Genomic DNA, 19,427 nt, shown 5'->3' with positions numbered 1-19,427 from the left:
CTGTACTTTCCTGTTTTAACTGCACACAGATGATGTTGAGGTTGAGGGTCTTTTGGTTTGGTTTGGGTTTTTTTTGTTGGGTTTTTAATTTTTTTTTCACTTTACAAAAGAACAACAACACTAAATTGGGGAATTCAGGAGTTGAGCAAACTCTTTGCTACCTGTTACAGTTATTCACCGGTGGGCAGAGAGCCAAGGGGTAAATCCCCACCATTTGCATGGGTGTTACAGGAGATGGGATAAGCTGGTGGCTGAACTCTGTCAAGACAAGATGGTGCCAGGGTGGCTCCAGTGAGGTTCCAGTGAGGGTTGGACACCATGGGGATGGTGTGATCATGGGATGGAGGGAGCAGACTGGGAAGGGTTACCCCCGAGACTGCTCACATGCCTCTGGGAGGGGAGGACTGGGATGTCACATCCTGCCTTTTGCTGCTCAGACCTGGCCCCAGCTTTGTGGCCTTGGGAGGCCATCTCCTGTGCTGGGCATGAGGTGGGAGAGGCAAAGCAAGGATGGGCATTAAGGTCAAGCATGGGAAATGGAGCTGGGATTTCAAAAGCAGCTGCAGACAGAGGGAAAAACCCTAGTTTTGAAATAACAAAACTTTGCCCATGGAATTTTCAAAAGGGTTTGTTTCCTTATAGATGTCCTGTAAAAATACATATCTCATAAACCACCTGCTCCTGGGGCAAAGCTTTGTGCACCAAGTGCTTGCAGAGTAGAAAAATGGTGGGTTTAGTTCATATAGTTCATTTCAGTTTTCCCAGAGGCTAAAATATGCTGCTGGTATGATGTGTCAGAAGCAGAGATGCTCAGGGACCCCTCCCTGCAGCATCCCTGGTGGGATGGGGTCTGGGGTCGATGTATCCTGCGGCCATCAGCTGGGTGGCCTGAGAGCCTGGGTGAGCATCACAGCCTGTGAAAGCTGGCTCATTGTGGTCCACTGATGGCAGTATTACTGCATAATTTAGGGGAAACATCCATCACAAAGAGCACCCATGACCGGGTTTGAGACCAAGGCCTCCAGAAAAAATCTATATTGGAGTGGCAGTTCTCTGCAGCTGGGAGCTGAGGGAGGGTAAGGCCAGAGGGATGCTGCTGTGCCACTGTAATGCTTTCAACATACATAAGCTCTTCCAGCGCCTGCATTTGCCCTGGCCCTGGGGACTCTGGCGCTACATCAGCCCTTTGCTTATGGGCAGCTGTTAAGGACACACAATGTGCAGGACAGGAGATCCCTGCTGCTTCCCCAGCAGTAAAAATAGCTGCTGGCCTTCCCAACCATGCTGGGGCCAGAAGGTGGCTGGACAATCTTCCCCATGCACTCACTGCAGGTGATGGAGCCTGGCACTGGTGCCCCTGTTTGAGCAGAGAACTGGAATGCATCCAAAGGTGAGCAGCAGCTGCCTGTGTTTAGCAAAGCACGGAACTGACAGCCACACATCACACTTACAGCCCCAGGCAGTGACAGAGTTGTTAACACCCCTGGAGAGAACAACTCCGTTTCAGGCATTGCTAAGTGCTCTGCACACGCGGGCATCGCTCAGGGCTTGGCACACTCGGGCATCGCTCAGAGCTCGGCACACTCGGGCATCGCTCAGGGCTCGGCACACTCGGGCATCGCTCAGAGCTCGGCACACTCGGGCATCGCTCAGAGCTCGGCACACGCAGGCATCGCTCAGGGCTCGGCACACGCGGGCATCGCTCAGGGCTCGGCACACTCGGGCATCGCTCAGAGCTCGGCACACGCGGGCATCGCTCAGAGCTCGGCACACGCGGGCATCGCTCAGGGCTCAGCACACGCGGGCATCGCTCAGAGCTCTGCACACATCGGGCATCGCTCAGGGCTCGGCACACGCGGGCATCGCTCAGAGCTCGGCACACGCGGGCATCGCTCAGGGCTCGGCACACGCGGGCATCGCTCAGAGCTCGGCACACGCGGGCATCGCTCAGAGCTCGGCACACTCGGGCATCGCTCAGGGCTCGGCACACGCGGGCATCGCTCAGAGCTCGGCACACTCGGGCATCGCTCAGGGCTCGGCACACGCGGGCATCGCTCAGAGCTCGGCACACGCGGGCATCGCTCAGAGCTCGGCACACGCGGGCATCGCTCAGGGCTCGGCACACGCGGGCATCGCTCAGAGCTCTGCACACTCGGGCATCGCTCAGGGCTCGGCACACGCGGGCATCGCTCAGGGCTCGGCACACGCGGGCATCGCTCAGGGCTCGGCACACTCGGGCATCGCTCAGGGCTCGGCACACGCGGGCATCGCTCAGGGCTCGGCACACTCGGGCATCGCTCAGGGCTCGGCACACGCGGGTATCGCTCAGAGCTCGGCACACGCGGGCATCGCTCAGAGCTCGGCACACGCGGGCATCGCTCAGGGCTCAGCACACTCGGGCATCGCTCAGAGCTCAGCACACGCGGGCATCGCTCAGGGCTCGGCACACGCGGGCATCGCTCAGGGCTCGGCACACGCGGGCATCGCTCAGAGCTCGGCACACGCGGGCATCGCTCAGGGCTCGGCACACGCGGGCATCGCTCAGAGCTCGGCACACGCGGGCATCGCTCAGGGCTCGGCACACGCGGGCATCGCTCAGGGCTCGGCACACTCGGGCATCGCTCAGAGCTCGGCACACGCGGGCATCGCTCAGGGCTCGGCACACTCGGGCATCGCTCAGGGCTCGGCACACTCGGGCATCACTCAGAGCTCGGCACACGCGGGCATCGCTCAGGGCTCGGCACACGCGGGCATCGCTCAGGGCTCGGCACACTCGGGCATCACTCAGAGCTCGGCACACGCGGGCATCGCTCAGAGCTCGGCACACTCGGGCATCGCTCAGGGCTCGGCACACGCGGGCATCGCTCAGGGCTCGGCACACTCGGGCATCGCTCAGGGCTCGGCACACTCGGGCATCGCTCAGGGCTCGGCACACGCGGGCATCGCTCAGAGCTCGGCACACTCGGGCATCGCTCAGGGCTCGGCACACGCGGGCATCGCTCAGGGCTCGGCACACTCGGGCATCGCTCAGGGCTCGGCACACTCGGGCATCGCTCAAGGCTCGGCACACTCGGGCATCGCTCAGGGCTCGGCACACGCGGGCATCGCTCAGGGCTCGGCACACGCGGGCATCGCTCAGGGCTCGGCACACTCGGGCATCGCTCAGGGCTCGGCACACGCGGGCATCGCTCAGGGCTCGGCACACTCGGGCATCGCTCAGGGCTCGGCACACGCGGGCATCGCTCAGGGCTCGGCACACTCGGGCATCGCTCAGGGCTCGGCACACGCGGGCATCGCTCAGGGCTCGGCACACTCGGGCATCGCTCAGGGCTCGGCACACGCGGGCATCGCTCAGAGCTCGGCACACTCGGGCATCGCTCAGGGCTCGGCACACTCGGGCATCGCTCAGGGCTCGGCACACGCGGGCATCGCTCAGGGCTCGGCACACGCGGGCATCGCTCAGAGCTCGGCACACTCGGGCATCGCTCAGAGCTCGGCACACTCGGGCATCGCTCAGAGCTCGGCACACGCGGGCATCGCTCAGGGCTCGGCACACGCGGGCATCGCTCAGGGCTCGGCACACGCGGGCATCGCTCAGGGCTCGGCACACGCGGGCATCGCTCAGGGCTCGGCACACGCGGGCATCGCTCAGAGCTCGGCACACTCGGGCATCGTTCAGAGCTCGGCACACGCGGGCATCGCTCAGGGCTCGGCACACGCGGGCATCGCTCAGGGCTCGGCACACGCGGGCATCGCTCAGGGCTCAGCACACTCGGGCATCGCTCAGGGCTCGGCACACTCGGGCATCGCTCAGGGCTCGGCACACGCGGGCATCGCTCAGGGCTTGGCACACTCGGGCATCGCTCAGAGCTCGGCACACTCGGGCATCGCTCAGGGCTCGGCACATGCGGGCATCGCTCAGAGCTCGGCACACTCGGGCATCGCTCAGGGCTCGGCACACTCGGGCATCGCTCAGGGCTCGGCACACGCGGGCATCGCTCAGGGCTCGGCACACGCGGGCATCGCTCAGAGCTCGGCACACTCGGGCATCACTCAAGGCTCGGCACACGCGGGCATCGCTCAGAGCTCGGCACACTCGGGCATCGCTCAGAGCTCGGCACACGCGGGCATCGCTCAGGGCTCGGCACACTCGGGCATCGCTCAGAGCTCAGCACACGCGGGCATCGCTCAGGGCTCGGCACACGCGGGCATCGCTCAGAGCTCGGCACACTCGGGCATCGCTCAGAGCTCAGCACACGCGGGCATCGCTCAGGGCTCGGCACACGCGGGCATCGCTCAGGGCTCGGCACACGCGGGCATCGCTCAGGGCTCGGCACACGCGGGCATCGCTCAGAGCTCGGCACACTCGGGCATCGCTCAGGGCTCGGCACACGCGGGCATCGCTCAGGGCTCGGCACACGCGGGCATCGCTCAGAGCTCGGCACACGCGGGCATCGCTCAGGGCTCGGCACACTCGGGCATCGCTCAGGGCTCGGCACACGCGGGCATCGCTCAGAGCTCGGCACACGCGGGCATCGCTCAGAGCTCGGCACACTCGGGCATCGCTCAGGGCTCGGCACACTCGGGCATCGCTCAGGGCTCGGCACACGCGGGCATCGCTCAGAGCTCAGCACACGCGGGCACCGCTCAGGGCTCGGCACACTCGGGCATCGCTCAGGGCTCGGCACACGCGGGCATCGCTCAGAGCTCGGCACACGCGGGCATCGCTCAGGGCTCGGCACACGCGGGCATCGCTCAGGGCTCAGCACACGCGGGCATCGCTCAGAGCTCGGCACACGCGGGCATCGCTCAGAGCTCAGCACACTCGGGCATCGCTCAGGGCTCGGCACACTCGGGCATCGCTCAGGGCTCGGCACACGCGGGCATCGCTCAGAGCTCGGCACACGCGGGCATCGCTCAGGGCTCGGCACACGCGGGCATCGCTCAGGGCTCGGCACACTCGGGCATCGCTCAGAGCTCGGCACACGCGGGCATCGCTCAGGGCTCGGCACACGCGGGCATCGCTCAGGGCTCGGCACACTCGGGCATCCCTCAGGGCTCGGCACACGCGGGCATCGCTCAGAGCTCGGCACACGCGGGCATCGCTCAGGGCTCGGCACACGCGGGCATCGCTCAGGGCTCGGCACACGCGGGCATCGCTCAGAGCTCAGCACACTCGGGCATCGCTCAGGGCTCGGCACACTCGGGCATCACTCAGAGCTCGGCACACTCGGGCATCGCTCAGGGCTCGGCACACGCGGGCATCGCTCAGAGCTCGGCACACGCGGGCATCGCTCAGAGCTCGGCACACGCGGGCATCGCTCAGGGCTCGGCACACGCGGGCATCGCTCAGAGCTCAGCACACTCGGGCATCGCTCAGAGCTCGGCACACGCGGGCATCGCTCAGGGCTCGGCACACGCGGGCATCGCTCAGAGCTCAGCACACTCGGGCATCGCTCAGGGCTCGGCACACGCGGGCATCGCTCAGGGCTCGGCACACTCGGGCATCGCTCAGGGCTCGGCACACGCGGGCATCGCTCAGGGCTCGGCACACGCGGGCATCGCTCAGGGCTCGGCACACGCGGGCATCCCTCAGGGCTCGGCACACGCGGGCATCGCTCAGGGCTCGGCACACGCGGGCATCGCTCAGAGCTCGGCACACTCGGGCATCGCTCAGGGCTCGGCACACGCGGGCATCGCTCAGGGCTCGGCACACGCGGGCATCGCTCAGAGCTCAGCACACTCGGGCATCGCTCAGGGCTCGGCACACGCGGGCATCGCTCAGAGCTCGGCACACGCGGGCATCGCTCAGGGCTCGGCACACTCGGGCATCGCTCAGAGCTCAGCACACTCGGGCATCGCTCAGAGCTCGGCACACGCGGGCATCGCTCAGAGCTCGGCACACTCGGGCATCGCTCAGGGCTCGGCACACTCGGGCATCACTCAGGGCTCGGCACACTCGGGCATCGCTCAGGGCTCGGCACACGCGGGCATCGCTCAGGGCTTGGCACACTCGGGCATCGCTCAGGGCTCGGCACACGCGGGCATCGCTCAGAGCTCTGCACACTCGGGCATCGCTCAGAGCTCGGCACACTCGGGCATCGCTCAGGGCTCGGCACACTCGGGCATCGCTCAGGGCTCGGCACACGCGGGCATCGCTCAGAGCTCTGCACACTCGGGCATCGCTCAGAGCTCGGCACACTCGGGCATCGCTCAGGGCTCGGCACACTCGGGCATCGCTCAGGGCTCGGCACACGCGGGCATCGCTCAGAGCTCGGCACACTCGGGCATCGCTCAGGGCTCGGCACACCCGGGCATCGCTCAGGGCTCGGCACACGCGGGCATCGCTCAGGGCTCGGCACACTCGGGCATCACTCAGGGCTCGGCACACTCGGGCATCGCTCAGGGCTCGGCACACTCGGGCATCGCTCAGAGCTCGGCACACGCGGGCATCGCTCAGAGCTCGGCACACGCGGGCATCGCTCAGGGCTCGGCACACTCGGGCATCGCTCAGGGCTCGGCACACGCGGGCATCGCTCAGGGCTCGGCACACTCGGGCATCGCTCAGAGCTCGGCACACGCGGGCATCGCTCAGAGCTCGGCACACTCGGGCATCGCTCAGGGCTCGGCACACGCGGGCATCGCTCAGGGCTCAGCACACTCGGGCATCGCTCAGAGCTCGGCACACTCGGGCATCGCTCAGGGCTCGGCACACGCGGGCATCGCTCAGGGCTCGGCACACTCGGGCATCGCTCAGGGCTCGGCACACGCGGGCATCGCTCAGAGCTCGGCACACTCGGGCATCGCTCAGGGCTCGGCACACGCGGGCATCGCTCAGGGCTCGGCACACTCGGGCATCGCTCAGGGCTCGGCACACGCGGGCATCGCTCAGGGCTCGGCACACGCGGGCATCGCTCAGAGCTCGGCACACTCGGGCATCGCTCAGGGCTCGGCACACGCGGGCATCGCTCAGGGCTCGGCACACTCGGGCATCGCTCAGGGCTCGGCACACGCGGGCATCGCTCAGAGCTCGGCACACGCGGGCATCGCTCAGGGCTCGGCACACGCGGGCATCGCTCAGAGCTCGGCACACTCGGGCATCGCTCAGGGCTCGGCACACTCGGGCATCACTCAGAGCTCGGCACACTCGGGCATCGCTCAGGGCTCGGCACACGCGGGCATCGCTCAGGGCTCGGCACACTCGGGCATCGCTCAGGGCTCGGCACACGCGGGCATCGCTCAGAGCTCGGCACACGCGGGCATCGCTCAGGGCTCGGCACACGCGGGCATCGCTCAGAGCTCGGCACACTCGGGCATCGCTCAGGGCTCGGCACACGCGGGCATCGCTCAGGGCTCGGCACACGCGGGCATCGTTCAGAGCTCTGCACACTCGGGCATCGCTCAGGGCTCGGCAAACGCGGGCATCGCTCAGGGCTCGGCACACGCGGGCATCGCTCAGGGCTCTGCACACATCGGGCATCGCTCAGGGCTCGGCACACGCGGGCATCGCTCAGAGCTCGGCACACGCGGGCATCGCTCAGAGCTCGGCACACGCGGGCATCGCTCAGGGCTCGGCACACGCGGGCATCGTTCAGAGCTCAGCACACTCGGGCATCGCTCAGAGCTCGGCACACGCGGGCATCGCTCAGAGCTCGGCACACGCGGGCATCGCTCAGGGCTCGGCACACGCGGGCATCGTTCAGAGCTCAGCACACTCGGGCATCGCTCAGGGCTCGGCACACTCGGGCATCGCTCAGGGCTCGGCACACGCGGGCATCGCTCAGAGCTCGGCACACGCGGGCATCGCTCAGGGCTCGGCACACTCGGGCATCGCTCAGAGCTCGGCACACGCGGGCATCGTTCAGAGCTCAGCACACTCGGGCATCGCTCAGGGCTCAGCACACGCGGGCATCGTTCAGAGCTCGGCACACTCGGGCATCGCTCAGGGCTCGGCACACGCGGGCATCGCTCAGGGCTCGGCACACGCGGGCATCGTTCAGAGCTCGGCACACGCGGGCATCGTTCAGAGCTCGGCACACGCGGGCATCGCTCAGGGCTCGGCACACGCGGGCATCGCTCAGGGCTCGGCACACTCGGGCATCGCTCAGGGCTCGGCACACTCGGGCATCGTTCAGAGCTCGGCACACTCGGGCATCGCTCAGAGCTCGGCACACTCGGGCATCGCTCCGGGCTCGGCACACGCGGGCATCGCTCAGGGCTCGGCACACTCGGGCATCGCTCAGAGCTCGGCACACGCGGGCATCGCTCAGGGCTCGGCACACGCGGGCATCGCTCAGAGCTCAGCACACGCGGGCATCGCTCAGAGCTCGGCACACGCGGGCATCGCTCAGAGCTCGGCACACTCGGGCATCGCTCAGAGCTCGGCACACTCGGGCATCGTTCAGAGCTCGGCACACGCGGGCATCGCTCAGGGCTCGGCACACGCGGGCATCGCTCAGAGCTCAGCACACTCGGGCATCGCTCAGGGCTCGGCACACGCGGGCATCGCTCAGGGCTCGGCACACTCGGGCATCGCTCAGGGCTCGGCACACGCGGGCATCGCTCAGGGCTCGGCACACTCGGGCATCGCTCAGGGCTCGGCACACGCGGGCATCGCTCAGAGCTCGGCACACGCGGGCATCGCTCAGGGCTCGGCACACGCGGGCATCGCTCAGAGCTCAGCACACGCGGGCATCGCTCAGGGCTCGGCACACTCGGGCATTGCTCAGGGCTCGGCACACTCGGGCATCGCTCAGAGCTCAGCACACGCGGGCATCGCTCAGGGCTCGGCACACGCGGGCATCGCTCCGGGCTCAGCACACGCGGGCATCGCTCAGGGCTCGGCACAGTGGCATTGCTTAGGGCTCAGCACACTCTCTGAAGGCATCGCTCGGGGCAGCTCGCACTGGCTCGTTGTGCCCTGGGTTCAGGGCCAGCCTGGCCTCTGTTCTCAGAGGCGGTTGGTAGTTTACATGCTGCGCCAGGTGTTTGGCCTTGCTGATATCACTTTGTCTGGCTTTACTCTCCCACTCTTGGCAGTGTGCAGTCTCCCATGGGAAAGACACCCTCCCAGATCAGCTCCCCTGAGCGTTTGCTCTGCTTTAACTCTTGTTTGTGCAAAGGCCGTTGTTCCTCACTTGCCCCGCCACCGTGTCCCTCACCGAGCGGGGCCGTGAGACACCAGCCTGCAGAGCAAAATGGCTACGCAATATATTCACTATAGCTAATCAACGTGCCTGTACATGGCCTTTACAAGCTGTGCAGTAACCTGCCACTGCATCTGCCAGTTGCTCGCTAATGTTTGTTACCAAAGTCTTATTAACATGTGTTAGCAGGAGGAAACTGAAAGCACCTTTGTGCTTTCATACAGCTGAACACAGAGAAGAGCCAAGGAGCTCACAGAATCTTTCCAGCCCATCTGAATCCCTTCGGTACACCTGCCCTGGTGCCTCCAGTGGAGAACCAGTCATGATATTCGCCCTGCTCAGTCCCCTTTGGGAAATGCTCAGCACGCTGCAGAATCCGGCCTGGGCCTTTTACCAGCTGTTGTGTCAACGAAAAATGTTAAAATTGGGGTCTGTTGCAGGAAATGTCTGTCTTGCAGTGTAAGCCCATGTCTGTCCCCTGTAATGTCCTTCCTGAGTGACATCCAGGCAGTGCTCAGCACTGTGCAGTGGAGGGTCCGTAGCTTCTCCCTGCCTGCCTGAGGTGGGGGGAACCGGTGGGATTTACTGCCTGTGGATGCGAAGCCACAGCCTCCGCCGCAGACCTGGGGAGAGATGGTATCTGTCAGCCTGGGGACCCCTCCCAGCTTCCCATTGCACTCTCGGGCTGTCCCGCAGCCTGATACCCCTCATCGTCCCCCCGGGCTGGCAGGATGCTTACGGTAGAGGCGGTAAGTGGTGGGGATCAGGCTCATCAGGAGGAGCAGGACACTGGTGGCCAGGGGGACCCAGACCAGGGGGCTGCAGGCACCTGGAGAGCAAAAGGAGACATGGTGTGGAGCTGCCCCAACTGCAGCTCAGCACCCGGCATCATCCTGCCCTGGCATCTTTGGGGGATGAAGGGTGGGATGGGGGGGCAAAAGGCAAGGCAAGTCCTCTGGAGGGGCAGAGGACATAAGCATCAACCTAGGGTATACCTTGGGGGATGCATTACACCCCGAAGGCATCGCAGGGAACTTAGATATGAGTCACAATAAACTTTTTTGTGGTGTCCTTTCTAGCATGGGAGTTCCCTACGCCTGCAGGAGTGACGCTGCACCCGCAGGGGCTGCACACCCACGGGACATCAGAGCTTAGGCAGGGCTGAATGGAAGTACACTTTAGCCCCTAAAACCTTGTATATCCCAGGGAACTGCTCCTAAAGGCAGAGGCCAGCTCTGTCCAGAGTGGTGGGTCTAGGTGGACCCCGATGCCCACCCCTGCAGGGTCATGTTGTGGTTGTCCCCACCCCAGGACAAACTCTAGCTGAACCCTGGGGACCCCCCAGGAGCTCAGCAAGCCCCTTTTGCAAGGCAGCCTGAGCCGCCCTGGTGCCGTACCTTTCTTGCCAGCAGCTTTGCGTTTGGTTATGGATGACAGAGGCTTTTTGGAGAGCGGTGCCTTAGTGGTCATTGGAGGCAGAGGCAAATCATCAACTGGTGGATAAGAAGGAGAAGAAGATTGTTAATAGGGCACCAAGTGCAGTGGAGGTCTCAAAGAGAAGGCAGGAAGGGCTGGAAATTTTGGCCTTTAAAGCTAGCCCCATCCAGGGACCCCCACAAAGGGCTGGGTCATACAGAACAGCTGGGAGCTTGACCTGAACCTCTCTGTGGCCACAGAAGTTACCAGGAGCTTGTAAAAGCATTAGTAAAACGACATACCAGGCAAAGCTGGGCAGAAGCTTAAGGCAAGGAAGAAGGAAACTTCCTCATACTGCATTTACTGCCAGGCAGCATCTCATCAGTGCAGCATGAAATCACAGGTAGTGGGAGATTTCAGTAGGACCATGAGGCTTTAAGGGATTCCTGGCTTTTTTCCATATTCAGATTGCTCTAATTTTTGTTCAAAATTGAGGGCAGAATTTATTATGGTGTATCTGATTTACAATGGAGCACATTCATCTCTCTGTAAAGTTAGTCAGGAAAAATATCCCAGTAATGTCATTGAATAGCTGTACACCTGACTGCTTAAACTCCAGTTATTAAAAATTTTGGGTGATTCAAAACTATTTTTTACCTGCTTCTATCCAGGACTGAAAATCCTGCAGAAACTACCATTCTTTTACATAAAAAGGTGAAACATTAGGTGCCTGGGATTTAGCTGGACAATTTCTCCCTTACATTATAATAGTCTTAAAGAAAATGAACTTAAAAACAACTTATCATGTTTACTAAAGGAAAAAGAAAGAAAATATTCACCAAGGCCTGAGTCCTCCCAGACCACCTGCTGGTGTTTAGTTTTCAGTTGGAGTGTCCTTGATCATGCTGATTTTCAGCCCTGTTTTTCATGCTTTGCTTTGAACATAGATATGTGCCCAGTTGATGAAAACCAGTTCTCTTTTATCTTAAAACGGCTTTTCTTCAAGCCAGCAAGAATCCAAAAGAAGTTTCTCAGCCAGCTCAAGGTTCAGGGCATATTTGCAAAAAAAAAAACAACCAGAAAGGCTGGGACTCTGCGGATGATTTAGAGCCAGAAGCTGTGTAGCTGCATCTTCGTTAAATAAGTTATTTGTCTCCCTGAAAACGTGCAAAGAAAGGGCTGAATCCTACTTCAAACACATTCGTTTTTCTACACCACCTCTTTCTCAGTGGTCAAGGGGAAAATGAGCTGAAAATAGATGTTTTATGACCCAGGGTCTGTAAAGCATCACTCCCCCAGTGCTGCCCACAGATAGCTTCTGGTTGGAGCTCCCAGTGATGGTGGGCTGTGAGCTTTGAGGAATAAATCCCAACTCGATCCTTTATGTGAAGGACAGGCTTGAAACCTCCAGTCAGATGCACCCCAGCAATGCAAGGGGTGACGTCCTCTGGCCTTCCTTATGCTTTTGCCACTTGGAGGAAGCGTAAGGAAGGACCAGGGTGCAGGAGGACCCAGCGGCTGAGCAGGGCACATATCCAGCCTCTCATCCAAACTACCACAGGGGACAAGAAAAATACAGGGCATGGTAATATTGGGAGCTGAGCATCTTCCTGTGGATATCCTAAGAAGCTAGGACCAATGTGGTGCTCAAGGTGTGACCACAGCAGAGCAACTGCTGGTGGCAAAAGGACCGTCACATGCAGCTGTCCTAAACTATAGCTGTTTTCTGTATTTTCTGACTTATTCAGTCTCATAGGTCTCTTTAGAGAAGCCCCAGAGGCCCAACCTTGCATCTTAAAATTAGGAAGGGTCTACCAATGTGCATCACCCCTCACCCAGGGGACCTCACCACAGCCTGCCAGTGACACATTCTAGAGCCCCGGGGTTGATGCTTACCCACATCAAGCCGTGTCCCACTGCCCACGAAGAGCTGGGAGGACTGGGAGATGGAGCAGTAATAGGTGCCGTTGTCTGAGCCACTGAGGTCCCTGATGTGCAGGCTGAAGGAGGTGTGGGAACTCGCCCCATGGACACTAAACTTGTCCTGGGTGATGTCTGCGCCATACGTGGCTTTGCCCAGCCGGGTGGAATATATCAAGAACTCGAAATTCTGCCTCTCCTGGCTCCAGCGGTACCAGTACACCCCGGCATGCTCCTTCTGCAGCTCACAGGGGATTTCCGTTTTATTTTTAGTCTGGGCTAAAATATGGTTTGGAGTCTGGGATAAAAGTAGTTTTGTACAGAAACCTAAGGAAAAAAAAGGAATACATAGTTATTATTTTATTTTCATTATTTTTTCTTCCATGCTAAGAACAGGTTTTCTTTAAGGGCTTAATAAGATCAAGTAGTCACAGAGCAGGGGATCACACGAGCGACAAACAGGAGCATTTTTATCAGGGTGCTCCCATATTCCCTCAGAGGCCTTTTTGGGTTCTGCAGCTGTGTTTTGGTCAAGCCTAGTTATACAGGTGGTTTGCCCTGCAAACACTCAGCTACAGAGCAGGCTCAGTGGCAGGGAGAGGGATGAAGGAATGATTTTGAGGGTGTCCTCGGGGCTGTGTGTGTAGGGAAGGGCATCCCCACCTGCTCCTGTGATACCCCTCTCCTGTCCTCCTTTTCTCTTTCATTTTTCAAAGAGGCTTCGCCTCTTTTTCAACAGATCTTTTTTTTAATATTTTTTTAAAGCCTTTTAACTTATCTGCCAGATTTTTGCTCTAACAGATGCAAAGCTGAAAAACTTCATCTCAGGTGCAGAAAAAGACCAAAAAGCGTGCAAAACATCTCAACACGAACCAATTTGATATTAGTTTTCAGATGACATTATTTTTGTGCGAATTTCGAGACCTAGGGACAGAAAGGGAGTGAGGGGTAGCGCTGGGGTTGAAAGCTTTGCTTTGGCATCAGATCACCCTGTTTGGGCTTTGCAGCTTTTGTGGAAATTATCTGAGTTGTGCTTGGCCCCGGCAGACGTGAGTGGTGTCTGTGTGCGAGCGAGGATGTGTCCTTGTGAAAAGGATAACAGGTGACTTGTGATCCTTTCTGTTCAGCAAACAGTCCTACAAAGCTGCAGATATTCTTGAGACCGAGTGAAAAACAGCCCTCTGAAGATAGGGATGCTCTCGCTTCCCCTATCTGTTTCCCAGACATGTTTTACAGCCATGGAAGGACCTCAGCAAAACATGGTTTTTTTTGTTTTTTTCTTTTAACCTTAAAATGTCCCTATTCCTTCAAAATCCCAAAGCTGCTTACAGTGGTTGTTGCAAATGGCCTCATGTAGCCCTGCAAACCGAGTGGTGTGGGAATGGGTTTCCATGACCACAAGAACATCTGAAGCCCATGGCACTGATGCCCCCCATGTCCCCAGTGGGGACAGGCAGAGGAGAGGGCTTGGGTGACTGACAGAGGTCCAGAGCCTTCCTTCGTCCCCGCACCGATGACCCCATTGCTGCTGGTGCACTGCAGAGACGAGCAGGCTTCAGCCGAAATTCAGGCATTGCACAGCAGCCACAGCATTTCACCACATCCCCTGGTGCTGTGACAATATAAATGTCTCATTATTGAAATACAAAATTTTCAGGTTTTGGAGTTTAATCCTCCCAAACCTTGCTCTAGCAAACACCTGTGTGTTTTTTTTAGGGGCTGAAATGTGTGTGGCCACAGGGCATGGTGGCTTCAGGGTCTCCTCGATTGCCCTGAGGTCTGGCTTTGCTGAACATGGGAAACTTAATCCCCCACGAGAGCATTTTCCTTGAGCTGTTGGAGAGATTATTAGATGAATCAGAAAGAATGAGAAGGGATCCTGGAAAATGCTCAGCTCAGCTCAAACTCCAGTGCGGTGAGCTGGGACGGAGCCAGAGCAGAAAAGCTGCCACATCTTTATCCCCCAAAACCTCCCTGTTCCCTTTCCCGGTGTATATTCTTGCAGGGAATCGGGGTGGGATGGATTTGTTTCCATGTGCTTGGCCAGACTGGCCTGCAGCAGCTCAAAAACGGTCCCTTTTCCCTTTGCACATGCAGAGCAAACTCTAATTTAGTGGGTTTTTTCTCAGCAGGGACCCCACTGTATAGAACTATAGCATATTACTACCTGTATATAGGTGTCAACAGAGTGCCTTGGGCTGTTTGCTGCCAGACCGGCCATGTTACGCCATGGCTGGATGACCACCACACGACATGAACAAACCACCCTGCAGTCCTGACAGCCTCTAGCAAGGACGCTGGGCAGCTGTGGACCCGGGCTGGGCAACGTCCTGGGGGACCAACTTGAGCTGCCACCCTAATATATATGTTTAATGGGTGTTTCAAACTCTCAGTGCCTTCCATCTAAGAACCGATGACACAATTTGTCCTGTAAAGCATAATTCTACCACTTTTTGCCACGACATCGACTGTATCTATTCCATCCAGACCTCCTGCAACCTGTCTGCAATAAGCAGGAGGCAGCACGGTTTTATAAAACACTGATTCCAGCTGTGGCCCTTAGGAAACATTCAGTCCTTGGAGAGACTGAGAAGAAAATTTGATGGCATGTTTATCATCTTACACGGGCAGCGTAGATAGGTACTACTTTAACTTACTCATTAGCAGCTTTCCAGTCTGTCTGCACTAAGAGGGTGCAGTAAAAAACAAGCTGTGCGGTGTCTATGCCATTATAAATAGAGTAGAGTAGAATAGAATGGAACAGAGCAGAATGGAATAGAATAGAATAGAATAGTTCAGTTGGAAGGTTCCTAAAATAATCATCTAGTCCAGCTGCCTGACCACTTCAGGGCTGCCCAAAAGCTAAAGCATGATCTTAATGGCATTGTCCAAAATCATGCGGTGATAGGTAATAACGTCCTATAGCTCTACACTATGCCTGTGTATTTAAACTTCCATCGTCCAGATGCTGTGCAACGCATCCCACGTGCTGGAGCAGGGTGGAGGTGAGGTTCCAGCATGATTTTAGGTACCCTCAACCCTTAAGAGACATGCCCCTCTTACCTGGGATCTGGAGGCAGATGCAGAGATGGAGCCACAGCCGGGCCATGGTGGTGGGGTCAATGACAGAGGGGTTCTGCGCCAGCTCCCCCTTTCCACTCACCGTCGCCTCTTGGTGGTAGGGCTGTCTTCACCCCAGGAGGTTCGTCCCCGTCCCGGCGCAGATGTCTCGCCGACAGCTGCCGAAGAGCATGTGCCGCAGCGGTGCCCAGAGCCTCAGCCCAGCAGCTGCTTCTGCGCCAAGCCCCAAATCCAGGCACGCATCAGGGCAGCAGCCCCATGCACTTCTCCAGCACTGCACAGGATCCCCTGAAATCCCCTTTAGGAAGAAAAAAAAGAGAACTTATTGGTTTTTGATTATGATTTCTTCATATTTCATCACTTAGTTTTTCTTCCTCCTTTTAATCTAGCAATCCATGCCATTAAAAAATGACAAAATGTAGGAGCTTGGCATTAAAAATAGAATCAGGAAAGGATGAATTTTGGCAGGTTTCTCCTCCACTGAAATAAAAAAGCATTCAAAACAAGGAGAAGATGCAATTTGAGCTGTGGGGTTGTTTTCTTCAGCAGAATCTTTAGAGGGAGGTGTTTCTTTCCGCACCTGGAAAATGCCGAACACCAAACTAGCTCGCCATAAAGCAGAGGTGAGAGGCATTACAGAAAGCTTTGAAGATAAGCGTAAGAAACCTCAAACAAAGGTAGTGGCTGAAAAACCACAAAAATAAGGAAATTCTGCTGGGGCTCCCCATCTCACTGTGGGCGCTGCTTCGGTAGCTGCGACACTGCACAGCTCATACGCAGAAATATTTAAATGATAGATAAAATATCAGAGTGGCTTTGAAATGTCTTTGAGAGAGAGACATTTGGAGCACTTGGGGTTTAGGATTCGAAGAGTGAAATACATGATGTGAAATTACAGGGGAGAACTGGTGTCAGCAGCCTTCAATATTTCCATGTTTGGGGAAAAAAAATTTAGTTTATTAATTTTATTTATTCACTGCCCCTTTGGCTGCTGAGCAGGCTTCGGTTTTCTCGTATGCCCGTGTCAGGCAGATGCTCATGGCCCTTACACAGCAAGGGGGAATTTCCCGGGGGGGTCTCATGTGGGGGCACCGAGAAACCTCCCCCAGGGTTTGAGTTGGCAGATGAATAGGAAAAATGATTTGTATCATCTCGTGCAATGCAATTTTTTGGGTCCATTTTGTACCAGATTTTTCCATGCTGCTGTAACAGAGCCCCTCCCTATTTCTGTTTAAAATAATTTCCTGCTCGAAGCAGGTTGCTAACCACCAAAAGCCTTACCACAAAGGGCTCGGCTGGTAAAATTTAGGGTTGGCTGAATCGCTCCTTAACTCTTTCCTGGCAGGAGAAAGTAATTTTAGCACTTTCAAACTCATTTCAGTGCTTTTAAGCCCTTGTTTTCAGAGCTGAGCCCCTGATGTGCATGGGGTGCAGCAACCCTTGCTTTTCCCCTCTTCACCTCCTGCTCACCTTTCCCCTTTTATTTCACATCACTCCCAAATTGGGGCCTCCCCAGAACAGGGCATAGGCACCACTGCAAGTGAATTTTCCCTGTATCCCTACGGTGAAGTCAGTGTGCTGAGCAATACGTCCCTGGGTGCTGCAGTGGCTGCATCCCCCTTTTCTCACTGCTGCTCTCACCGGGAGCATCTTCTGGCCTCCTGGCCAGGACCAAAGTGCTCCCAGAGGTGGCTTTTGTCACCATTACAATCTTGGACACAGGGCATGTTACACTGGGCACCAGATGCTGCTGCAAGCCTGGTGACTCTCGGTTGTCTAAGCAGATATTTTGGGTTGGGAGGATTCCCCAGGCTATTACAGCAGCTTTAGAGATGCTTCCCTGCAGTGATTTTACCTGTCGGGTGTCTCCTATGGAAAGAAAGGGGAATATTTGCAATGTAAAAGTATAACGTGTGTGCTGGAACAGGGATTAATTTTTAACTTCTTTTTAATCTGCTGTTTATAGGCAGTTGAGCTGTTTACTGGTGGCCAAGCTGTTCTCAGGACTGGGTGTTTCTCCTACAAGAAAACATTCTGGAGGCGGGATGCCTTTGTCTGGCAGCCCATCGCCAACAAAAATAAAAGCACTGTGGGAACGTGCAGGAGAGCAGCTGCTGTTTATAACATCCCCACATTGTTTTGGGCTGCTGTTCTGGGAAGAAAGTAGGGAGGAAAAAGGGTGTAAGTTGAACTGGTCTGTTAACACAAGCATGATTTGTTTTTGACCTTGGTGGGGTACAGAAGTTCCTAATAACAAGTGTTTGTCTCACGCTGGGCCAGGATCGGGGGGGGGACAGAGATCGCTGAATTTTGGTGCAATTGTGTTATTCAGCTATGCAATTTTTAGGGGGAATTTATTCTTTTTCTGAAACGAAAGACAACCATCACAGCCTCCAGCCCAGCCAACTCCCTGCCCTGTCTCGGTGCTCACCCTGGGGTTCTCCTCCTCACCCACCCTAGGGGGAAATATGCCCTCTTCTTTTTCTCAGCCCGTATCCCATGTACCTCACCACGTTGACATTAATTTCCTGCGCTTTCACCAGCTTCATTGCATTTTCAACTTTTTATTTTCTCCCTATGATGGGTTTCTTGCAGCAGATTGCTCTCAGGGGCTTGGAGCAAAGCATCAGGATCTTCTAAGAAAGGGATCTAAGACAAGAAGCAGGACTTGTCTGGGGTTTCATCTCTGCTACACTCCCATGTTGCAGCAGAGGTAATCGCAGAGGGGCTGTAAATGCCAGGCTGGAGCAACATTAGCCATAAAAACGATGAAAAATCAGGAAAAATCCATTCTGTCTGTGCTTTCTGGGGTACAGGAGCTGACTTTTGGGACCAGGGAAGGCTGCTCAGCCTCAAGCCTGATCCAACATGGCCAGTACCCCAGGATCTGGAAATAAGGGCTTGTTAGGGATAACAGGCTGCTGGATGGAAGCTCCCCAGGACTCGAGCAGCCACAGGTGGTAATTTTTTTGCTTTTAAAATTTTTTAAAATTATTTTATTCCAGGGAAGGGTGTAGCTTCTGGAGTATTTCATTAGGGGGAAAAGCAGTGATGAAAATTACAGCATTTTCACTGAGTAAGATGAGTCCTACCTTTTTCTTAGTGTAATGGCAGAAAAAAAATCAAGCTGGTTGAGTTTTCTTTTCTAAACTGCTCCGAGCTAAGATATGGTTTGTAGGACGAGGTTGGGGGGGTCCGTCTGCCTTTGCAGGTGCAGACTTACAGCTGTACTTCAGCTGACGTAATATCACAGTTGAGGCTCCTGACATGTGGAGCACCCCCAAGGTATATGCCAGTGTGCGTTGGGCTGGTTTGTGGCAAGGAAAAATGCTGCTTTTGAAGTCCAGAAGCCAAAATGGATCTAAACTACAAATTTTATGTTTTTCCTGTCATCTCATCTCCCACCCCAGCAAGCAATTTGTGCTTGGAGAGGGAGTCTGGTGGGACTGCATGTGTTACAGATGTCAGGTGTGAGCCCCATGTGTGATCTCCCCCCAAAACCCAGGTGCTAACAGTGTGTGCGGCAAGTGAGGAGGCCTTTGGGGGACTTTGGGAGGATGGATCCTGAGGGGACAGGCTCCATTTCTCCCTCTTCAGGGCACTTGGTGCAAGCAGAGGTTAATATGAGAAAGCAGTGACTAATCCTGGGCCCCTGCAGAACAGATAAGGGGCAGAGCAGCTGCTCCCATGTGATTTCAGCATCTCTAATCAGTGGAAGGAGGATAAGGGAAGACAAAGAAAGTGTCCTTGGGAAGACGGGGAGGGATACAGCACCTGCAGGAGAAAGGCCACCAAGGAAGTAAACACAGGCATTATCAGTCCCAAACAACGACCTGCCATGCCTATAAAAATCACGGGATGAGA

At 57.0% G+C, this 19,427-nt stretch overlaps 1 protein-coding gene across 1 annotated transcript; it reads right to left on the bottom strand.

Moving 5' to 3' along the window:
- Window positions 1-9,580: 9,580 nt before the first annotated feature.
- Window positions 9,581-15,606, bottom strand: CD8B (CD8 subunit beta). Its single transcript, XM_009503311.2, has 5 exons — window positions 15,546-15,606; window positions 12,459-12,809; window positions 10,544-10,639; window positions 9,886-9,975; window positions 9,581-9,769 (listed from the first exon to the last, which is right to left on the bottom strand). The coding sequence occupies exons 1-5, from the start codon at window positions 15,589-15,591 to the stop codon at window positions 9,729-9,731; spliced, it is 624 nt and encodes a 207-aa protein (XP_009501606.2). The 5' UTR covers window positions 15,592-15,606; the 3' UTR covers window positions 9,581-9,728.
- Between the last annotated feature and the right edge of the window lie 3,821 nt (window positions 15,607-19,427).

The sequence above is a fragment of the Phalacrocorax carbo genome, chromosome 4 (assembly GCF_963921805.1).
Source record: "Phalacrocorax carbo chromosome 4, bPhaCar2.1, whole genome shotgun sequence".
NCBI lineage: Eukaryota > Metazoa > Chordata > Aves > Suliformes > Phalacrocoracidae > Phalacrocorax > Phalacrocorax carbo.
Note: the sequence above shows the minus strand (reverse complement) of the source record. Positions and strands in the feature narration are given on the sequence as shown.

What these genes read in the sequence shown, in the direction of transcription:
- CD8B (XM_009503311.2), bottom strand. Translation starts at nt 15,591, where the DNA reads ATGGCCCGGCTGTGGCTCCATCTCTGCATCTGCCTCCAGATCCCAG. An exon ending in TGGGACACGGCTTGATGTGG is followed by an intron (nt 10,640 to 12,458) that starts GTAAGCATCAAC and finishes CTTATCCACCAG; the next exon opens with TTGATGATTTGCCTCTGCCT. An exon ending in CACCACTTACCGCCTCTACC is followed by an intron (nt 9,770 to 9,885) that starts GTAAGCATCCTG and finishes ATCTCTCCCCAG; the next exon opens with GTCTGCGGCGGAGGCTGTGG.